The sequence below is a fragment of the Xiphophorus maculatus genome, chromosome 16, assembly GCF_002775205.1.
Source record: "Xiphophorus maculatus strain JP 163 A chromosome 16, X_maculatus-5.0-male, whole genome shotgun sequence".
NCBI lineage: Eukaryota > Metazoa > Chordata > Actinopteri > Cyprinodontiformes > Poeciliidae > Xiphophorus > Xiphophorus maculatus.
In genome coordinates, this window is record NC_036458.1 from 6,719,152 (window position 1) to 6,743,263 (window position 24,112).

Consider the following 24,112-nt stretch of genomic DNA (forward strand, 5'->3'; position numbering starts at 1 on the left):
GATGATAACACAATATTTATGTATACATTATCCAATTTAATGTTTTATGCGATAGTCTAATTAAACAGAAGTTTGAAAGATTTTCGTTTCTTTTTGCAGATGCATGTTCCTCCCGTGCATCAACAAATGAGAAAACGATTTCAGCTTTTACTTATCTGACGCTGTAAATCCCTTTAACACCTGACAAGGCTGTGTGATACTTTTTTTTACACCTGTATTTCAGTTTCAGGAAAAAAGTAGATTACACATTGAAGAATTTTGATTCAAGTTTTATTACAAAAATCTAAATGAATCTGAACTGTCTGAGCTTGTTACCACAGAAACAAACTTGAAGCATTAAGGCAGCGATGAGTCAGGGTTGTTTTCGCCTTGTAGTCGGGGCACACCTTAATCCCCTGCAGACCTGCATCCTTGTCGAAATGGCAGCCTGAAGTGTGTGTCTCCGCCGTTCACATTCACACATTAACAACCTGAATGAACTTGTTATTCGTCGATCTCCTTTCTGGTTTTTCTCAGGCCGTGCTTTCCAGCCGTCGGACTGCCGCATCCGCTCCCTGCGCGGCGCTGCATGGCAACGGGAGGAGGAGGCTGTGCGGGATAAGGGAGGGTACCGCGGCCCCACGTGTCCTCCTCGCCGCAGACCCTTCGCAGTTCTGCTCGGTTTCCCATCCCTCGGTTTCCGCATACCGCACACACACATATACAACTCCAGCCATACACCCAGCGCCTACTACGCATCCGCGCAGCGCTGCGGAGCGATGCATCCGCGATGCGCGCTCTCTCGTTCCTCGCCGATCCCATCGCCGATCAGTCTGTAGGCCCGGATCGATTCATTTTTCATCTTTCTGATATGCAAATCCAGACTCTCCGTGGCAGTGCTGACCGGAGCTGAGAGGGCGAGAGGTAGAGAGGGGGGAGAGATGAGAGGACGCGCATCATCAGATGTTTAGCAGATTAACTTTGGATCCTCGCCATCATCTCTGCTGTGCGTTTTTTGATCTTTTTCCTCCTCTCCACCTGCCGGGCTTCCTGACATTTGGCGGGGGTTCTCCATGCGGTAATCGGAGAGAATATGTGAAGATCATGCTGGCGGTGTGGTGCTTCATGGTCTTTGGTGCAGTGGGCGAGAGGCTTGCGGTGTCAGGTAAGCGAGGGGGAGGTGGAAGAAAAGGGGGGCTGTTCGGATCGAGAGCGGGAGCACCCTTTTCGTTTCCTTTGCATTTTTTTCCCCCTTGAGCGGCACTTTTCTTGCCCGGGATTTTATTGATGCAGGATCTCGGTGCCAGAATAGCTCACTGACCGCCCTGTAGATCTGCTGCATCAACATGTTTCCACCTACTACAATAAACGTCTTCTTAACACGTAAACCCACAATGTTTAATAAATTACCTTCAAACCAATATTTACTTATAATAGGACCCATTATATGCCTTTTATGAGAGTCAGACTGACATAACTACATTAATTTCCGTCATAACAAACTGTTTTATATCAAATAAATGTCTTAAAATAGCCACTGATCAAACACAATCAACTACAGGGTGCTAAATTAGGTCACCAAATGATCTTCCACATATTATTCCTACTATATGCTCATTAAAACTATCAAGGTTTTCTGTTGGAATCTGTTGTTCCTGTCCAGGTGCAGATAGAGGACTGTGGGACTGGTTTGCCCCCTCAGGCCAGCTGGATAATGGGGAAACTGAGATCACCTATCCAAAGCGACTGGTGCAGCAGATCAAGTCAGAGGAGGAAATGGCTCATGACTTCTTGGATACCAGGGTGAAGAACAGCAGTGGGGACAGCTCAGTAAGTCACCTCTCAGATTCACACATCTGTTCCCTGACACCTTTATCTGCTCAGCGAGTTCTCAGTCAGGGAAACCCAAGAATGAGAACCGGCTCTCATTAAAAACAAAAGCATCCCTGAATGTAATGGATTTTCACTTTCTTCTCCAGTTTCTACCCTGTTGCTACATGATATGTAATGCAAAACCTATTGGGCAGGATGAACACAGACTGATATTTATGGGTGTCATTTAAAGATGTGCAAGAGATGGGATTTTTGTCATTAATCAGCAATCGGCAGATGACATACTGAAAAATCAAACTTTTCTTTCTTATTCATAGAATATGCTAAAACTCATAAAACCCACTGTTTTTTGTTGATAGAGATATCAACCAAGTGCATGCTCCTTGAAATGCATAAAAGTATACCTTTATGCATAAACTGTGGTAATGTTGCAACTTGTTCATTTCCTGTTAGTGTTATACTTGTGTGTCTATTAGGAAACCTGCTGCACAATATTCAGTTCCCTTTGAAAAACATGATTTATCAATGTGCATTGATATCAGTGAAATGGTTGTGACTCATTTAAATGCTGACTTCTGTTCTGGATTGTGTAAACTTTCCCAAACAGGCTGTTAGGTGGGCAGAATTGTACATATATTTTCAACATTTTGACATTTCTGCTGTCATCACCACATGACCCTTCATCAGATATTCGGACGTCATGTTCGTTACCACACTGAGCCCCTCCCAGGCTTTTTTATTATTCAGTGGTGTGTCGAAGTATGTCCCATTAAATATGAAACATGTCTGTGTGAGAAGTGCAGGATGGTTCGAACACTCCCTGCCATTTATTTGAGTCATCTCTCTGAGTCTCTCTATTTGATGAAAAATTACCAAGAATGTCAGAATCCCACGACAGTGCTGCTGTATAATTACAAACATGTAGTGCACAAAAGAGATGCCAGTTTGCAATGGTTTAAAAAGCCGAATTTCTACGTTTTCACGACATGCTGCCCTTTTCTTTTTGAAATATTGAAGATGCTTTAAATAAGGAGCAGATAAATTTAGAAACAGCTGAGCTTGATGAAGATCTGAACCCATTTCTCTTTTCTGCAACATCACGTTTTGCTCAAAATAGATGAATTGGTCACTCCAATTACCAAGACTTTCCACTTGCTAGATGGGCATCCAGAAAATAAACTGAACACTGATGCCGTAGTTTGGCTATCGCATTTCTCCAAAACAGAAAGCAATTCGGTGAAACATAAAATCAATTCTAAGATTGAGTAAAGTTGTTCTGGTGGCCAAACATAGGTGCATCTCAGTGAGTCAGAATTTAACTGATGATTTATTCCAGTTGGAATAAAGTTGGTTCCAAAAGTTAAAAGCATACTAAATCACTGTGTGATTTAATACACACAGTGACTTAATTCCCTTAATTAAGTCACATAAACAAGACTCAGAAAATACAATTTATTATTTAAAGTCAAACGTTTTCTCGACCAACAGCAGAATCGCCAGTATAGTTCTTGTTTCTTTAAATGCAGGCGATGGAGAAACTTCTCGTAGTGCTGACATCAATGCCACACGGCACCTTCTGTCGTCCCACACTGCAGGATCTATTAGCTTTGTAAACACAGCTGTGTGGGATATCACCGTCTCCACTTGGGATTTATGAATGAGCAGAGAAAGTTCAGAGGCGGCTCGCTTTTGGAAGTTTATGGAGAAAATGTTTGGAGAAAGAGGCTACAGGTTGATTTCCTGCATGCCACTCTGCATTGATGCCATAATTCATGTAAAAGAAAACCATAACTATACTGAGTTTATATATTAAATAGTACTTTAACATACTTTCAAATTTCCTGTAATAGTCTGATTGTGTTAAATAGGAGAATATTTGGGTTTTCATTAACTTCTTTCAGTGAATTTATGAGTTTCAGTTTTGCAATAAAATGTAAAAAATTAAATGAACTTATCAATGATTTTCTGCTTGACTGAGCTGCATCTGTGCCAAATTTATATATTGAATAATGTTCATATTTATTTATGGAACATTTTTAGTAAACCTACATTTCTTTCCTTCCCTTGGTAAAATTGTTTGATTTTACTTTATTTTTTTATTAATTCAAATGGAACCTTTGCAAAAAATTATAAAATCACAGTTTTTATTAAAAAAAGATATCTCAGTGGAAATCCAATTACATGCGGTTAAACTAATGGTGGTAAATTAACTCACTAACTCAGATATAATTAATTTCATGGAATCAGTAATTCTGTAAATGCCAAATTCAACATAAGTTATCTGGATAAGGAAGCCGATAAATTGCATGAAATCTTTTTTAAGCTAAATTCATTACTCTTATAGTGCACAAGACAATGAGTGGTAGTGGACAGGGAAGCCAACTTTACAGTGAGGTGACAGGAAAGCCACACAAACTAATTCAGAAGTTCAAAAATGCAAACTTTTTTCCCATCGAGTTTTTTTTTTTATTTAATTATAGTACTTTTATCAGAAGATCCAAGTCAAAACATGAAACTAATCATTTTCAACCTTCAGAGTGGCCTAAACATTTAACTTAAGTCCTCATTTAGCTTTGTTTGTCAAGTTGCAGTTGTCTTAAGCTCTTCAATTGACTCCTTTGTTGTCTGCTAGAAACAAGAAATTAAGAGAGATTTTATTTTTTAGTATCACTGAGCATCAGCTAGCTCAATTCCACATAAACATGACTTTCTGAGCTGAAATTTAAAGTTCTGGAAACACCAAACCAGAGCCAAGAACTAAATTTGACGCAAAACTGTTGCGTCTCTCTTAGAGATTTTGAGATCTTCTGCAGGGTTCAGTTGGCAAATACAACAGTCAAGATGTCACATCCATATAGACTGTAAACAAAGAAGACTTGATGCTAAACTTTAGTCACAACAGACTTTTTAAAATTTACGTGTGTCCCCTACTGTCTTTATTTTCAAATAAAATGTACAGGATATGTGTCACATTAAAAGTGGAAAAGCTTTCAAGTGTATCGTGATTTCATTTTTTGAAAACAAAGCAAGCATTTTAACTGGGTTGTGCAAACATTTGAGAGTAGATGAGATGGTTGCCAGTGTGTGAGCGCTTTGACACAATCCACTGCTGACAAAATAATTGAGAGTGATCATTCGTTTTAAAACCATGAATGATCTGATGTTGCAGAGCTCTGGCAGGAAAACACACTTTTTAACCATCTACAACTTTATCTACTTATAAAGTTTATGTTTTATCAATAAAAGCACCAGGATGGTTTCCAAAAATGGCCTGAGTGATGACACTGTCCTGTTAGACAGTTTCAGCACTGTCACACATTCGGCCGGCATAAAGAAGTGGAGCAATATTACTGTACTGTAGCAGTGACAGAGCATGTGCAGTTACTTCAGCCTGTCCAAGTCAGTGGTGAGAAATATGGTGTCTGTGCTCGCTGGAGGGAATAATCTGTGGACAGTGATGCATTTTATTGAAAAGCCCAATGATTCACTGGGACCCTGTTCCTCTAGACAGAAATCAAAGCCAGGTTGGCACAGTCAGAGCTGCCAGTGTAGTAGATCTCTCTTCGTCTCTTCCGGCCCTACTGTCTTCTCACCTCCGTGGTGCTGGCAGTTGTCCACTGGGGACATCGACACAGCTTGACTGATTATAGACAATCAACGTCTAGTTCTGTCCTCCTCCACCTACTTCCCTTCTGTGACTGTCAAGCCCCCTCTATCATTCCTCTCACAATGCTTTGTCACATATCAAACAGGCACAGCTCTGTCAATCAAAAGGGCCTTTATCAGTCAACATAATAAATCAGTTGCGATGTTTTCAAGGTGTATTGATCCCTGCTGAATTATTCATGAGTTTATGGGAATCAGCTTAGCTCTAGCTAAGTGGCAAATGTAATAACTGTTTTACTGCAGCAGTTAATGTGTGTGAGTAATATTTTATTCTGTCTGCAGCCTGTCCACCTGGCTCTGAGCTGCTTTCAAGTCGAAGCCTTCGGACACACCTTCACTCTTGACCTGGAACTAAACCAGTTAGTACCATCAGATGTGTTGTTTTCGTTTGGGTTTTTCTTCCCATCCTTGCTCGTATCAATGAGCACACCTAATCTTCTGCAGCTGATCTCATTAGCATTTTCCCCGCTCATACACAAATGCACTTAGCGCCTCTATTATGTTGCACGACAAGATGGGGAATACCAGCGCTGCACTCTCACAGGCACACACACGTTTTAATAGCAAAGCATGTTAATAGGTCTGGTAATTCTGTGTGGAATACATCTGAGGGGAAAACCTTTGGTGTGAGATATCCCAGAATACTTTTTCTCTGATCCTGGCACAGATTGTGATGGTTATCTCTCCTCTTCTTTCAGTCACCTGCTGTCTTCAGATTATGTGGAGAGGCACTTTAACTACAATGGCAAGCCACTTCAGTCTGTGGTAAGAGTTTCTTCTTCACTACGGGGCAATATTTGCTGATGCCAGTGTTGATGGGGGACTTGTTTTATTTAGTGGTTTAAAGAGATGACCAGAGTTGCAGTGCAGCATTTCAGACTGTTCTTTACAGTCGTTCTTCCTGGAAATCAGAGTTTGAAGAAACACAACTTGTCCTGAGCAGACCGTTTAACATACTGATCCTTCACATTTTAAAATTATTTACTTTTGTTTTATTGCGATTTTAAGTGGCGGTGAAACAAAATTAGTGTCCAGTTTCAAAGTGGAGTTTGCATTGATTAAATTTATTTAATATAAAATAGAATCTGAAATCCTTTATTGTCATGCAATGGAGAAATGTGGGTGTGTCATCCAGGTTCACACATCACTAAAATCGTAGAAAATGTCATTAGACTGAAAGCTGTAAAAAAACAGAAAAAAACCCATAAACCACGGAAAGTTTTAATTGGGTTTATAGAAAAGTAGAATAAAACCCAGGATTAATACTGTGTGTATATAAAAAATACCCAGATTAGTTAAATTAAAGGTGCACCATAGTCAGGTGACACTGATAAAAGTGTCACCACTCATTGCCAGTCACCGTAAACTGTTGCCAATAAAATTGTTGCTACGAAGGGCGTCACAACCAGTTATTAGATTTAAGTTCAAACCAGTGTTTCACATCGAGCCAGGTTGTGTTTTTTAAAAAGATGACTTATTAATTTGATTGATTAACATGAATATTTGTTCACACTGACATGCTCAAGTTGAATTTTCCGGTCTCATTGTTTGTTGCTGGGGGAATAGATGCATATTTGTGTAATTATACTAAATTTAGAAGCAGAGACGCTTTTTGTTTGAATTCCTCTTTTAAGGTCAATTTTTAGATTCATGGTTGGACGGTTTGATCTCATCCTGGTGGATTGTCTATTTATAGAAAGTGCATTATGTGCTTTCTGCTCTAAAGTAGGCTGCCATTCAGACACTGATCAGGAGTGTTACTGGTGTGCAAATATGAGAGCTTACCTGGCAGTCGGCCGAAGCCTTTCTAAAACGCTCAAGGCAAAAAAAAAAAAAAAAAGTAGTGTCACAAACCCACACAGACTTGCCAAGATAGCAGTGTGTGACCGAATATCAAACTTTACCATAACATTGGCATTGGGATAAACTTAGCAATATAAGTGGTCTGATCACCATGTGGGGTGGTTGTGATTTTCATACTTTTTTTTCTACAAATATACCACTTACTGCCCCTCAAACACCCACCTACCCATCTACCCAGCCAGCACTACATGTCCCCACCCACAGTCGCTCCAAACTCTCCTTCAGTCCCCCTGACCAATCACGGGCTTGTTTCCACAGCAACCGGTTAGCTCAGCAGCATCATTAAGTTCTTGGCAGCCAAGAGAATGAAAGAAGACCAGGAGGGAGGGAAGAGCAGAGCTGTAGCAAGAGGAGGAGGAAGGAGAAAGGAATAAGGAGTGAAATGCCAGTTAAAACAAAGGCACGATGCGCTTTGGCATTACGGCCATGTATGTGTGTTTGTAGGCAGGCGGTTTATTCTCTTGGAGGTGGGAGGGAGAGGCTGGCAGTGGAGACCTGCAGTCTGACCAGATTGTCACTCAGCTGGATGTAGGCCTCACGTGTCGACGCTGCTGCGGCTGGACGTGCCAGGCGTGTTGCTTTCAGGGCACGCCGATCTGTGCCGTCGTTTCAGCCCGAGACCCACCCCGCTGAGCTCGGTTTGACTCAGGTGAAGCAACATTTCTCTCCCGTAATAGTGGCACGTCCCCCGCGGCTGTAGCCTTGCAAGGAAGCGTGCACAGATAGTAGTGTCCTTGAATTTTAGCCTGCTTAGTCTACACTTAATTCTCAAATCAAAACAGTGCTGGCAACATGAGTGTTGATTTATTGGAGAGATCCTTGAGCGTCCTTTACCTCCCCCTCCACCCTTATTGTGAATGAAGAACAGGAGAGTGGAGTAAACTCAAGTAGGTCACCAACTATGCTGTAACTGATGGTGAGGGAAGAGGAAGAGTGGTGGCATCTAATGAAGTAGAAAAGCAGCTATATAAAGCCTGGGGTCTTCTATGAAGTATGTTTTTGTTTTCCTTACAGGGAGGAGAGCACTGCTACTACCAAGGAAGACTAAGAGGTTTACCAGCGTCCTGGGCAGCTGTCTCCACTTGTCACGGCCTCTGGTGAGAAACCAAACCATTATTTCCTTTTTTCAAATCCTGCTTACCTTTCTTTTCTGTTTAAGTTTTTTTTTCTGTCCTGCATCCACTAATTCATCTTTCTGTTGCTTTGCAGTGGGATGTTCTCTGATGGTTTCTACTCTTATGGAATTGAGCCTGTTCACAATACGAGCTGGAAGGTAAACCTTTACTTAAATGCACAGTAGGGGAAGCTGAAAAGGGTTTAATTAGGAAAACATCCAAAAGTTCTCAGTTTCCCCACAAAATAACAGTGGAAGAGAGTTGTTTTACAAAAATGAAATTGAGTACATCAATATAGCATCATATTGTTTTTACCTATTGGTAAGATTGTTTTTGTTGTTGTTGTTTTTCTTAACCTGCTTTAGCATTTATAGAACAATTTTATTTTTCCAAGGTATTGTATTAAGTTAGATTTTTTTTTTTTTTAGTTGGCTCCTGATGCTTCACCCTTGCTGGATAACAACCCCAGCTTTAGAAACCATTTTGTTAGAGAACCTATGCTAAAATATGTGATGAATTTTGGGTTTTAGCCACAATTTACCAACAATTCAGGTCAAATGTAAAAAAAATCTTGATGATATAAATAGAAGAGACATTTAACTTGATGCGGAGCAGATCTTCCTTTTTGGTGGAGTTTGGTTGTATACCTGACGTTTTTCAGAGAAATGTATTTTTTCTTAAGACATTTCACTCTGAACAATTATTGAGGGATAAGACTCCTAAGGTAACCACTGTTGTGTATGTTTTCTACTTTAGGAAGAAGGAGCTTACTTAATTCGCAGGATGCCCGATATCAGACTTTCCCTGCACTGCCCAGGTGAGCAGTCTTAAAAACAGACCTTTCAGGCTCCCACTAAAAGCATATCAAGACCGAATAAATGTGGTTTAGATACACACATATTGGCAGCTCTGGTAGAGATGTGTAAAAAAGCTCAAACCTTTAAGTTGAACACAGTAATCCAAATTATTTATTTTTCTCAAAATCACCTATTTATTGGTACTTCTGGTGGTAATACTTTTTTTAATTTATTTTATTTTTTTACAAATCCCCTTTGTCAATAGGACAGCACTTATTTTGTTTATTTCACAATGTCTGAGTGCACAAAGTGAAAAATCTCTACATCATTTCTCTTGTTTTTCACAATTAACTGAACAAAAATGCAAAAGATTTTCAAACTAAAAGCAAAAAGCCTGACAATGATCTAAGAGCATAAATTCAAATGTAAAAGAAACAGAACATAAGAATTAACTGAGTTACTCAACACAAATAAATGTGCTTATACGGCAACACCATTCAAGCAATAATTCATATAAGATACAAACACAGAAGAATCAAAAACCCAAAGGAGAAAAAGTGTGTCCATGTAGCCCCCAATGATAAAATGTCATACCTGCAGCTCTGAATATGTGTTTTCAGAGTGTACAGAGGACAGTGAGCAGGACAGCAGTGAAAGTGTTGAAGATGACAGTAGACCAGAGCAAGTGGAGGACCAGCAGGTGACTGGGGGGCTGAGAAGATCCAAGAGGTTTGTCCGCAGGCCTTCTGTCCAGACAGAGACCAAATACATTGAGCTCATGGTGGTAAACGACTATGATCTGGTGAGTTTAAAACGTAATTCTAGCACTCCGCATCAGATGTCACATTTTGTTTTATTTTTACCCCCGTTTGTTGTCTTTCTTCACTGATAGCAGGAGAAGGCATATTTATGGATGTTTGGGTATTGGTGAAGCTGTGCCCAAATAAAGCAGTTTGCTGTTTGTTTGATGAATGTAATGCATGCCAATCCATTTGTAATAAAAAAAAAACCCTAAAACAGTCTAGGATTGTAAAAATAGAAAAACACCCCAGTAAATCAGGACTGCCTGTATTTATGGAAATGAACTTGGATTTACTTTTTATGTCAGTAAAGATCCGTACCATTGTGTGCTGGAGTGCATGAGAGATCCATTTCCTAAGCCATCTGTGGATCTTTTCTCTCTCTTCAGTTTGTGCAGCTGCGTCGCTCGAGCAGCCAAACCAAAAACTTTGCCAAAGCTGTAGTCAACACAGCAGACACGGTGAGGAACCATAAATCCTCCTACATCCTAACTGCACAAACACAACCTGTCAGGATGTATGTTCTCATTTCACGTCTCTGCAGTCGCGATAACAAAAGTTGATCTTTGTCGGCAGATCTTTCAGGAGCAGCTGAACACCAGGATTGTTTTGGTGGCCATGGAGACCTGGACCTCGGAGAACCTGATGCCAGTCGTGGAGGACCCGCTAATCACGCTGCAGAACTTCATGAAGTACAGGAAGGACAGCATCAGGGAGCAGAGCGACGTTGTCCATCTTTTCTCGTACGAAGGCGACAACAGTGTTTATGCTAAGAATCTAGATTCTAGATCCCAGTTTAGATTTGATTTTAAATGATGGGTTTTCTATGCTTTTCAGAGGGCGTACATTTCACAGTAGCCGCAGTGGGACAGCCTACACAGGAGGGGTGTGTTCTCCAACGAAAGGAGGAGGAATTAATGAGGTACATTTGGCATTATGCTCATAATTTAGAAAATGCTGATTACAACACTGTAGTCGTATTTGTTTTGAATCTGGAAGTTAAGAGTATCATTTGAAATCAGGATGAATGATCTTAGCTTCTCTGTTGTAGTTTTCTACATGTATTTTGTGTGTCTGTTCTGACTTATAATGAAAGCTACGCTTCAGAATTTCCTTTAAAATTGTTCAAACTATGATGGTTGTTATGTGTAGAACAACGTGTCATGGTCAGTTTTTCTATTTCTTTGCTATTTTGTTTCAAATACTTGTTACATTTTAGTAAGTCTGTTTTAACTTGCAGTATGGGAGTGTTGGGGCAATGGCCATCACCTTGTGTCAGAGTCTTGGCCAGAACATCGGGATGAGATGGAACAACGCAAGAGCCTCAGCAGGTAAAACAACAGAAAACAACTTAACATACAAAGAGGTTCAATATGATTTCACCCCTTTACCATCTCAAACCTCCACTTCATACTCATCACTATTTCATCCCAAGCTGTTGCACTCGTATTTATATCCACAAACAATTTCATACATTTAAATGTTACCATTACTTATGAGTTTATTTATATTGTTAGTCAAATATTTTTGATAAATTATGGGGATGCATACTTAAAATTGGTCAAATCTTATTTCTAATTAAGTTATATTTAACATTTGTTATCTAATTGAGTTAAATTTAGTACCTATATATAACTTTATTAGAAATAAAAGGCTTTTGTATTAAAGCCCATTTCTATTTATTGTGGTTCTGGTCAGTATATAAGGGTTAGCTTATAGAAAGTGAATTTAAATACATTTCTTTTGAGTGTCCTATAAGGACGCGTTGCCAATTTTGAGGCAAAGCGCCTTAAAATTGGATATCAACTGACCAAAGATCAGCCCAAAACTTTGGGGGTATGGACATTTGTTTTCATATTCAGAAAAGTTGCACACACACACAAAAAGAAAAAAGCAAAGACAAAATTGGAAAATGATGCAGAAATAAACTAATCTGCACTCATCCAGGAATCAATACGCAAAGAACTGATCATACTAAAATATTGGTTCTTTTGTGTGACTTTATTTTCCCATTCATCCATCTGAATCTAAATTATTGAGAACTCTGAAAACAGATGGAATTGTGACCTAAATAATGTGCAGGAACCCAAAATAGCCAGCCAGGCTTTCTGACAGTTTCTAAAAAGTTTCTGTGTTGTAATATTTTCCTTTCTTCTTCTGTGGTGTTTAAGAATAGAAGTTATTCTTTGTATTTTATGTTGTGTTTCTTTCTTCTTCTTTTTCAGGTGACTGCAGATGCCCAGATGCCTGGGTGGGCTGCATAATGGAAGACACCGGGTAAAAATGACTGTTTCTATCCTATTTGTTTGCTAATGCTTAAACAAGTTAACACCTTCATAAGATTTAAAGTTTCTTATTTGAAGCCTAAATAAATTTTGCCTTAACAGGAGATGCCAAATTTCTGTGTAAAGTATTAGAAAATGTGAACTAAAAGTATTTACTACATGAGTGATTTGGACTGGGCTCCCCCGGACAGATGGGACAATAAAGATATGAATTATTTGAGCTATATCTTACTGCAGATGGGAACATTTGTGTCAGATTGCAAAGTGCTGGCACACACACCCACGGTTGATCTGGCATTCCTGACCGGCCAAAAAGCATTGCACTGTTTGTGTTTTAGTGTATGTCTTGGTCTTCATGCGTCTGAGTGTGTGTGTGCTTATGTGTGTGATCACAGATTTTATCTGCCCAGAAAGTTTTCTCGCTGTAGTGTTGACGAGTACATCCAGTTCTTGCTCCAGGGAGGTGGGAGCTGCCTCTTCAACAAGCCGAATAAGGTGAGGATAATGAGGGGTGCAATGTCCATCTCTCAATAGATTCATCGTATAGATGTGCACCTTGCCTCATTCATCTCTATATTTCTACACAGTATTATCTTATATATATTTTTTTATTATTATTATTTTAGCTGTTGGACCCTCCAGAGTGTGGAAACGGCTTTGTGGAGCCAGGAGAAGAGTGTGACTGTGGATCCCAGGTGGTGAGTAGCCAACTTTCCTTTACATTAAGCTTATATTTTGACCTGAGATGTTGTAGAGTTTAGTGGAACAGATTTTAATCATTATTTTTTTGTCTGTGGCTGTAGGAATGTGCCCGCAGTGGAGGAGCCTGCTGTAAAAAGTGTACTCTTACCCATGACGCCATGTGCAGCAATGGACTCTGCTGCAGTGGCTGTAAAGTAAGTTGAACAAGAATCAAAGTTGCACAAGCAAAAACAAGAAATAGTTTCACCTGCATATTTTTGCCTTTTGCCACATTTTTCTGATAAATTTGCTCTACAAAAACCTGATAATCATGTTGAATTTGTTCAACTCTACTTGGACTTTAACTTAATCCTTGCTTGTTGGTCAAATGATGCTAATATTAAGCTTTTCTGAAGCAATAGAACACTCTTAGGCTATTTGATGCAAAACGAAGTACAAATTTTTGGAAATGCTTCTTTTTCCAAGTCCTATTTTACACACATTGAGTGCAACAATACATGAATCCACATCTGTTTATGCATGAGCTGGTATGCACATACCACATACATTTAAAAAAATATTCATTTTCATCTTTCTCCAATCCATAATAATGCGCTTAAGTTTAAATAAAGGTAGAAATCCATTCCATTTATCGTTTTTCCTTCCACAATGCTGCAGAAAGGGTTAATTCTTTATCAAAAGAAACTCTACTATGCCACCTAGTGGCAGATGTGAGAAAAGAAAAAACTTTTGTGGCTTCCAGTTTAATTTTTAGCCAAATTAACATTTAACAAATGTTAAAGCATTGGTGGAAATTTGATTAGCCACATACACAAAATCAGGTGAAGATTTTTGCTAAACATAAGCATAGTGAGATTTGAACAAGCAAATAATCCTCTTTATATTTCGGGTTTTAACAGTTTCATTCAATACAAATAAAAAAATTTTAATACAAAGAAAAAAATAAAATAATTAAAAAAAAAAAAAATGAAATGAAAGGTAGCAGAAAGAAGAAAATAATCTTATAATATCTGCCCCTTTTTCTCAACTATGGATCAAAACAACAAAAAACAAACAAACAAAAAAAAAAAAAAAAAAACTAAAATTTTTTTGATTTGTCTTATGTGACAAAAAAAGAAAACAAAGGAAGAACAAAGAAACAAGGTCAATCATCAATCTCAACTGAACAATACTATACTTTGACTTTATACTATTTCATACTTCTTCAAAAAAACAATCTTTAACATTCTTTTAAACATGTGTAATGCTTTAGCATTTTTAACATCATTTTGCAGGTCGTTCCACAGTTTGACTCCTTGTATCGAAGTACATCGTTCTTTCAAACAAGTTCTGAATTTAGGTTTCTTAAAAATCTGTGTCCCCTTAAGGTTATAACCACTCTCTCTCTTTTCAAAATTTTTTTGGATGTTTAAGGGTAATGTTTTTAGGTGTGCCTTATACATAACCAACAAAATATTATAATCAACTAAATCATTGAATTTCAAAAACCTCAAATTACAAAATAATGTATTTGTTGGATATTTACCATGTTTTCGAGCAATAACTCTTATTGCCCTTTTTTGCAAAACAAAAACAGATTTTATACTAGTATAACATGCCTTTCCCCATACCTCAACACAATAAACCAAGTGTGGAACAATTAGTGCATTATACAACATAAATAGTGCATGATCATTCAGAAAATCCCGTACTTTATAAAGCACTGCAATTGATTTTGCTAATTTTGTTCTTAAATAATTCAAATGGGATTTCCATGATAATTTCTCGTCAATTATCACACCCAAAAATTTCACCTCACTAACTCTACGAATCTCTACACCATCAACTTTAAATGGAGTATTTACAATTCTTTGTCTCCTTGTAAATAACATATAATTTGTTTTGTCCAAATTTAAAGATAATTTATTTAGTTTGAACCATTTATGTATTTGCATAAATTCTATTTTCATTTCTTTTAACATCCCTTTTATATCATTGCCCTGACAAAAAAAAGTGGTATCATCCGCAAATAGAATACATTTGAAAAACCCTGATACCTTTACCAAATCATTTACATATAAAATGAACAACTTTGGTCCAAGTACTGAGCCCTGTGGAACTCCACATGTAATTTCACAAAATTCGGATCTAGTATCATGTACTTGTACAAACTGTTTTCTATTCTCCAGGTAGCTCGAAATCCACTGTAATGCCGGCCCTCTAATCCCGTATTTAATAAGTTTTTTGAGTAAAATGCTATGGTCAATCGTGTCGAATGCTTTCTTTAGATCGACATAAATGCTAGCACTATATTGTTTTTGATCAATAGCATTTGTTATATGTTCTATCAGTTCCATAAGGGCCATTGATGTCGAATTTTTGGCTCTAAATCCATATTGACTACTACTTAATATATTATTTTTATCTATAAATGTATCTAATCTATTTACAAATAGTTTCTCCAAAATTTTTGAGAACTGTGGCAACAACGATATCGGTCTGTAATTACTAAACATACATTTCTCACCATTTTTGTAAATGGGAATTACCTTTGCTATTTTCATGGCGTCTGGAAATTTTCCTGATGAGAATGACAAATTACAGATATAGGTGAATGGTTTAATTACATAAGACATAATTTCCTTTACAAATTTTATATCCATATTTACCCAATCCTTTGATTTTTTATCCGCCATTTTGTTTACAATACTCAGTATTTCTTTCTCATCCGTTTCTCCAAGAAAGATGCTGTTTGGACAACTCCCAATTTTTTGGGTAACATCGCTATCATCTTTTGGTATCTGAGCAGCAAGTCTTGGACCAACATTTACGTAATAATGATTGAATTCGTTTGCTATTTCATTCCGATCATAAATTTCAGTATTTTCTTTTAAAAAGTGTGTTGCAATACCAGATTTTATTGTATGCTTTGTAGAAACACTATGTATAACTGTCCATATTGCTTTTGTGTCACCGTTACTTTTTGTTAATAGGTCGGTATAATATTCTTTTTTATGTTTTCTTATAATCCATGTCAGTTTATTTTTATATTTCTTATATCTATCCTCTGCTTCTTTCGTTTTTAACATCAAAAAGGATGAATACAAATTATTCTTTTTTTTACAAGCATTTCTCAACCCTTTTGTCATCCATGGCTTGTCAACAGCATCTTTCTTAACAAAATTAGTTGTCATACAATGTCTTTTATACAGAACTCCCAAAATATTCATAAACTCATCATATGCTCTGTGTACATCATCCACATATACATTAGTCCAATTTTGTTGACACAAATCATTTTTCAATTTATCCAAATTTTTTTTTGACATATTGAACACTTTTTTTGTTGGCACAGGTACAGTAATAATTTTCTGGTGATTTTTGTAAATAGCAAAAACTGGTAAATGATCACTTATATCGATTTTGAAGAGTCCACTCAGCACCTCTCCATCCGTAATATTAGTAAAAATATTATCAATTATTGTGGCAGAGTGTGTCGTAATTCTTGTTGGTTTTGATATCAATGGAAAGAAACCCAAACTACACATTGTATCAACAAACATCCTATTTAAATCAATTTGGGTTCCTAAATCTATATTAAAATCTCCACACAGAAATAATGTTTTATTTTTACTCATTTCAATAAGCTCTATTAATTTTTCAGTAAATAATTCTAAGTTAGATCCTGGTGTTCGATACACACAACTCACCACTATATTTCTCGATTTCTCACTTAACACTTCTATAGTAATCATCTCCATTACACCTTCAACAGTTGTTGACATAGTATCCTTTATTTTACATCTTATTTTACTATCAGCAAACAAAGCAACACCCCCACCTCTTTTACTACTTCTATTCACATAATGTAATTCATATCCATTTATTTGAAAATTGTTTTTGTTTTCCTCATTCAACCAAGTCTCTGAAACTGCTATTATACTGAATTGTCCATTTAACCGTTTTAAGTAATCTGTTATTTTTGAGAAATTAGAGTTCATACTTCTACTATTTAGGTGAATTACTTATTTATATATTTATTCATTGATTTGATGCTGAATAAATAGATTTCCTCCTTTTACGTCAACCTTTAAATTTTAAACCTCCAGTATGACACCTATATGACGTTTTCAACAACTTTAAGTCTCTTTTATTCTGCCTCCCAGTATGAGCTGAGAGGTGTTGTATGTCGAGAGGCCGTGAACGACTGTGATATTCCCGAAACCTGCACAGGAGACTCCAGCCAGGTGAAACTTCCTGTGGAGAACACTGGATGAAACTGATGCATGAGGTGTGAATGTTTATTTATGGGGTTTTGTTCCTTGGCAGTGCCCTCATAATGTCCACAAGCTGGACGGTTACATGTGTGACATCAGCCAGGTAAGATCTGGATTATTATATCTTTCAACTCTAATGCTGGGGCTTTATGTTTTACCTGCACTGTTTAACATTCATAGGGACGCTGCTATGGTGGACGCTGCAGGACTCGCGATGGACAGTGCAAAGGACTCTGGGGCTATAGTGTGTTTACAATCAGACACAACAATTATCTCATCCTGTGACATAAACATGTGATCTACATTGACTGCTCCACTTTTAATCCTTGATCAGATTCAGCAGACAGGTTCTGTTATGAGAAGCTGAACGCTGAAGGTACAGAGAAGGGGAACTGTGGTCGGGGGGCTGAAGGGAAAGGCTGGCTGCAGTGCAACAAGCCGTGAGTAAAACAAGCTGCAGAGTTCTGAGTTGGATCCCCCAAAACACAACCTGCTGATTATAACTAAAGCCAGATGTTTGTATTTATTTCTCTCACCTCAGGGATGTATTATGTGGCTTCCTTTTCTGTGCAAACGTCACAACAAAACCAAAATTTGGTGATCTGCAGGGTGAGGTGACCAGCTTTACCCTGTACCATCAGAACAAGTACCTGGACTGCAGGTAAGCTGCTGCAGCACATCTGCAGCTTTTAACAGTGCAACAAAAAAAAAGTTATTCACTTTTAATATTGTAATTCCAATTGTCTTCTTCCACTTATGTGACACTTTTGGATGCTGCACTCAGAGGTGGCCACGCTCTGCTAGAGGATGGCTCCGACATGGGCTACGTGGAGGACGGCACGCCCTGCGGTCCGAACATGATGTGTTTGGAGAGACGCTGCCTCCCTGTCGCAGCATTTAACCTCAGCACCTGTACAGGATCTAAACTTGGACACATTTGCTCTGACCACGGGGTAAAGACATTCAGAACATGATTTGATTTTAAATGAAAAATGTAGGTGTTTATTAAACTGGTTATTTTTCAGCAGGATTATTTTAATAATCCTATAATTATAGGATAATATCATAATAAAATCCAAACCTATGTTTATGGATTCATGTTGTAAACAATATTTATAAAGTACTTATGAAAGTAATATAGGTGGTTGAAACTCTGGCGCTTTAATGTAATTTACTTTTGTTTTATTTCCCACATTCTGTTGATTTTTATTTTTGCGTTGAGAGGCATTCAGTAATAGAGTAAAGGTTTAAAACATTTAAACATCCTGATATTTATTAAAATTTATATCAAAAAAATAAATTAAGATAAATCAAATTTAAAAATAAAGATATATTGGAATTTTCACAATACGAGGTTTTCTTTAGTTTTTTTCAATATTTTTAACCAAAATACCTTATTTGTGAAAAAATCAGCACAAAGAAATGAGAAAAAATTAAGGATTTCACTCCATATTTTTATATTTAAAAAAACAACCCATTTTACAATTAAAAAATGTTGATTCAAGAATAAAATGAGCTGTCCTAAAGGAGTAGATTAAAGTAATTGATTATGTCTCTTTATTATAAAACAAGTCTATACATGTAAATATACCATTTACATTTTATACGGATTTAGTATCAGACTGTTTTTTTTATAAAGTTTACTTTACTTTGTGTTACTTTCCATATTTATTCCATTTTATTGAGACATTAAAAGTTAAATTATGGTGTCTTGTGTTGAAAACTGACCACTGACTGGAAGATCAAATATGGTTATGTGAAAAAGTATTTGTACACTTACAGATTCCTTCAGTTTTTAATATTCTACAGTAGATCATCGAACACATTTCAATATCAGACTAAAATAGTATGAATAAATACAAAATCAATCGAGTTTTGAAATGTTTTCATTTATTAAGGAGAAAAAAAATCTATCTGGACCATTTTTTGCTGATTTTTACCACTTTGTTTGCTTACTGTTTCCCCACCGCCCCGCAACAACAACAACAACAACTGCTTCTTCCCCGCAGACCTGCAGCAACGAGGTGAAGTGCATCTGTGACCGGGACTACACAGGAAAGGACTGCAGCGTTTTCGATCCGATCCCTGAGCCCACCGTCTCGACAGGCCCGGAGAAAAAAGGTCAGTAGCAGAACTCAAACGTTCCCGTCTCTCTCTCTGCCTCTCTCATCATATAATCCCCCGCTCATGGTCTCTTCTCACCACCTTCTCTCTGTGCTGAAACCACAAAGTGGGATAACTCACCTGACTGTCATGAAGATGTTAAGCCGTGTGTTTTCCTTCCTGTCGAGCCTTGCTGTTATATTGTAGGTGTGTGTTGAGCGTATACGTGCTGAAATGTGTGCGGTGCTTAGAGGTGTTTTTTTTTTTGTTTTTTTTTCAGGCGCTGCATTTTTCTTTAAGTGTCTCTTACTTTCTTGCAGTCTGCCAATGAGACAGAGAAATTAAGCAGCTGCTCTTTTAGGCCCAAAACTGCCACCCTGAGCAAGAGGGTGTCCAGCTGAGAGAGCAGGAGAGGGGGAATAAGAACAAAGTAAAACAACTCTCTCTCCTTTTTTTTTTCTTCGTGTAATTGTTGTCCCCCTGAACCTCCCTCGCTCACCTGTTACCCAACGTGATGGTCTCCCCCTCCCCTTCATCTCTCTGTCTCTGTCTGCAGGTTTCTCACCATCTGCCTCTCTCTTTCTCTAGTTGATGTCGTACTGTGTCGATGCGGTCTTCTGACGTGTGTTTTTTAGTGGTGTTGTTTTTGTTTCTGCCCCTCCTCTTTCTCCGCACCCTTCCTCCTCCCCTCCTCCCTCTGCGCAGGTCCCAGTGGCACCAATATCATAATAGGGTCCATCGCAGGTGCTATTCTCCTGGCAGCTATAGTCCTAGGGGGAACAGGATGGGGATTTAAGTAAGAGTTCTGGCATGCCTTTGTGTACCTGTCTGCTTATACCTCAAGAACCCCCATCCACCCCTCCCGCTATCACCAGTCTGAAATAGCTGCAACTCATTGCCCAGTAGCTGGGAGGGGAGTTGGGGGAGTGAACTCTAAGACACTCTCACGCTTGAACGCTTTAGGTTTTGAAATCAAATCATTATCGAGGTTGTTTTTGCTCACGTTTCCTTCTATGTAAATGCATCGTCCTGCTCAGCCTCTTGCAGTGACGACTGAGCAGGAGGGAGATATTTCTCTGCCAGGATCTGTTAGAATCAATCTGATCTACACCACTGGTGCCATGTCTGGAAGTTCCCCTTTACTTTTGTTTGCCTTTCTGGACTTGCATTACCTTTCAAAAGTTCTGAAGAATCCCACATTTATTTATAAGACTTTCTTTTAACCTACAAAAGTGGTCTCTGTTAATGGTTCACTTGAAGAAAGTTCAACACCTTGCAAGGACATTAAAAATAAATGAGGGATGACTCAAGACTTTTGTACAGTATTGTCCATGGTGGCTTAACCTAAGCAAACTTTTTCCATTTCTATTTTTATTACCTTGTTCAAGCCTCCGTTATCCATTTTTCCTCACTAGGCCTCATCCTAACCCTGAGTCCCCTCACTCTAGTGCAACAGACCGCCTCTGCATGCTCGCTATGGTTCCCTCTGTAAGATCTGACCTAAAAGGACGGCTCCTACTGGCTGATGAATTAGATTGTAATTGAAAGGTTATAATTTATTGCATGCTGTCGTTCCTTTTAGGGTCAGTAGGACAGTGCTGGCCACATTTATTAGGACTCCTGGTAAGGATGCATATAAAATCGCTAAAGTCATGTATCATTTTCTTTGGATGTACAACTTCTTATTCAAAGTTTTAGGAAAAAAACATTTAATTAAAGTACATTTGTTCAATTGGTTAAAAAAATCTTACAGTAAGAAGTAATGTTTCAAAATCTCTGCAGATCGTCCAGAGTTCTGTTTTCTTCACGCATTCTTCTCTTGAGGTCACCCACCTCATATACAGGACTGCAGATCAAGAGGATGGTAGACTTTGTGTCTTGTCAACCATTTCTGTTGATTTGGCCAAATGTTTTGGATTATTAATTAGCTGAAAAATCCAGGAATGACCCATTTGCACATGGTGGTAAAGTCCAGCATGTTCTTATTTGCATTCTCGGGTTCTCACAAAATGGCATCCTTTATGTCAGACCAATCTAGAGTGATTGTTGCCAAAAATCTCAATCTTTTTCTCTTGCCAAAATTTAACAAATGCAAATGTACTAAAGCGTACAGTTAAGTTATTTTAAATGACTATTTCGGAGCTCACAGGAGGCTTTCTTAAAAACTATTACTTCTTAACATTGGTTTTGTTTCCTCTCTGAAAAGATGTACTCAAATGTGGCTGGCACTGTGTGCATGAGCAAGTTTCTTCCTACTAGTCACACTTATTAACAGTTTCTGCTGAATGTGATCTTACCACTTTATTCTGACAGAAGATCATTTCAGGGAGACTGTCGGATGGATATCTAACAGTGTCATTCAGCAGAGCTAATTCAATAGAAACAATTTGACGTTTTAATTCAATTCTAATTAATATTTCGCCTGTTTTGTGCAGCTAGTGTTCATGCTTTTTCATTTTGTCCTATTTTACGCAATGTTCTAACAATAAAAAAAACAAAACGCTGTTGTAGTTATTGTTTTTGTACTTTCCCGGTCTTGCTGATTCAACACGTTTTGACTTTTTGTCTCCTTTCTCGGCTTGCTTCTGTGGTGCAGGAACATTCGAAGAGGAAGGTACAATCTTAGAAAATCTAATAGTCAACCTGTAACTTAATCCGTTAAGATTATTTGGATGTTTTTTTAGGATTATTTCACTCCTGCTTGACAACTATGCATCTCAATGCAACCTCTGCTTTGACTGTAAAGCTAGATTTGCATACTCATGCCATTTTTCTGCCCGTCTGTGTTTATCTTCCTGCAGCTGTTTTTTCCTTCTGTTCTTGTGTTTCAGATCTGGAGGAGGATAAGATCACTGTCTGTCTCTCTGTTTGTGTCCTGTCCATGCTTGTATTCCTCCTCGCACCGTGTCGTTTCCACGTTAAAGAAGAGGGGAATGAAAAAAAGAACACACAAGTCTTCCATTTCAGCCCCGGGATCTCTCCAAATCTACGTAGATGATCACTTCCTCCAAACTCCCGTCTGCTCCTTCCATTTGTCCTCTTTTGGGACCCCCACCATCCTGGGGCCCTTGAGGCTCCTCTCGCCATACCAGCCAGATCACACTCATGTGGCTGCTGCCAGCTGAGGACTGTGTCCAGGCTTCACCTAAAGCAAGGATGTGGCTGTCTCTGTGGGTGACACCAGGGGTCCTTATCCAGTCTAGAGGCCCTATGAATGTGCTTTGGTGTCTTCTTCTCACAGCTCAGACATTCTGGGGGAAAAAAGTACATGTCGATGGTGGACCAAATTGATAAGAGACTCAGACCTGCCAGGAGACCAGCCACTATTTTAGTCCAAGATTCAAAGCTGGACGAGTGCACAGACCGAACTAATGTGACAGAAAATGAAATGTTGGCGCTTTTTTTTTTGTACAAAAAATGGACCTGGGGTTCAGTACCTCCATAACTGGCCGTGACTTGGTGCACCTGTAACTGGACAGCCATCAGTTCAACATTTGGAGACAAGGAAATGACTCCAAGAAATCTTACAATTGTCTATTTGCATGTTTTCCAAAGAGAGGCTGAGGAAAAACTAATTGTCAAAATAAGTCGTTCGCAGTACCTTGCAAAAATATTCATAACCCTGACGACCTCTTGTCACATAATGAAAAGTTTGAAGATTAAGTGAAGCTGAATAGCTTTTCACTTTTTTAAAACAAATCTGAAGTTTGGTTTTCATTTGTATCGACTCCCCTTTTATTCAGATACCTTTAAATAAAATCCTAAGTAACCAATCACCTTCAAAAATGATCTAATTAGTAAATAGAAAAGCTGTTGACGCCACAGCTATTAATTGTGAATTTTACAAATCTTGCTTTTATGAAAGAAGAAGCAAGGAGAAAGTCAGCTTTGAGCAAAACAAAAGGCATAAGTCAGTTTTGTAGTTTGTAACAGGCCATAAGATAAATTTAAAATGGTATGCGTGTCAGAAAACCAACACTGCATGTGAACCTGAACACACAATGCCCCTGTTGAAAGATTGTAGTGCCATGATTTGGGGCATGCTTTTCCACAAGGAAGCTAGTCAGAGTAAAAGAGAAAGATTGATGCAGCTGAAGACCAAGCAAAATTGGAATAAAATCTGTTAAGAGACTGAAAAACTCTTGAGATTGGGGTGAAGGTTCACCGTCAGCAGGATGACAACCATAAAGGCCCATACCTAAATCTAAATGAGAAACTGTGGTAAGACGTACTGTTTCTTTTCAAAAACATTGTGTATGAAATTTCACTGTGCTTGAGCTAATTTTGTAAAGAAAAATAGGACATTATGTTCTCTAGATGTGCATAGCGAGTAAAGAGATAACCCATAGGATTTCCACCTGTAATAACCATAACAAGAGGTGACTTTTCAGGTTTGAGATCCATGCATCACTTTCCTTCTACTGTCCACTACTTTTTAACCCTAATCCCTAACCCTAACCCTAAAATGCCCATAAAATACATTGTAACCTGTGACTGCAAAAAAAAAAAAAAAACAATGTGCAAAGGTCCTAAAGGTATTAATACTTTTGCAAGGCACTATATCAATAATTCTCAGCTTAAGAGCATCTTATGCTCCACTAACTTCCTCCATATGAGTTTTTAAGTAAAACGAGAAGCTACGTTGTTATGGTTTTGGGATCATTTTTTAAAAGAAAACCACTGAACAATGAAGCAGCAGAGACCGTAACTTAG

At 38.2% G+C, this 24,112-nt stretch overlaps 1 protein-coding gene across 2 annotated transcripts; it reads left to right on the forward strand.

Moving 5' to 3' along the window:
* Positions 1-302: 302 nt before the first annotated feature.
* On the forward strand, positions 303-22,334 carry LOC102224616 (disintegrin and metalloproteinase domain-containing protein 11-like). 2 transcript variants are annotated; one of them, XR_002754148.1, is made up of 26 exons: positions 303-1,144; positions 1,643-1,809; positions 5,761-5,837; positions 6,177-6,243; positions 8,356-8,438; positions 8,551-8,614; positions 9,213-9,273; positions 9,874-10,055; positions 10,443-10,514; positions 10,630-10,796; positions 10,891-10,975; positions 11,294-11,384; positions 12,279-12,330; positions 12,734-12,833; positions 12,965-13,036; positions 13,142-13,234; positions 17,186-17,266; positions 17,349-17,399; positions 17,477-17,540; positions 17,631-17,736; positions 17,838-17,957; positions 18,081-18,249; positions 19,306-19,417; positions 19,720-19,829; positions 21,996-22,013; positions 22,231-22,298. XR_002754148.1 is itself a non-coding variant. In XM_023349113.1 (26 exons), exons 1-26 carry the CDS (start codon positions 943-945, stop codon positions 22,244-22,246), a joined length of 2,463 nt encoding a protein of 820 aa, XP_023204881.1. In that variant the 5' UTR covers positions 303-942; the 3' UTR covers positions 22,247-22,334. The 2 variants fall into 2 exon arrangements, 1 of the variants encoding a protein (XP_023204881.1); XM_023349113.1 differs by lacking the exon at positions 19,720-19,829 and adding an exon at positions 20,105-20,195 and having other exon boundaries at positions 22,231-22,334.
* The last annotated feature ends 1,778 nt before the right edge of the window (positions 22,335-24,112 follow it).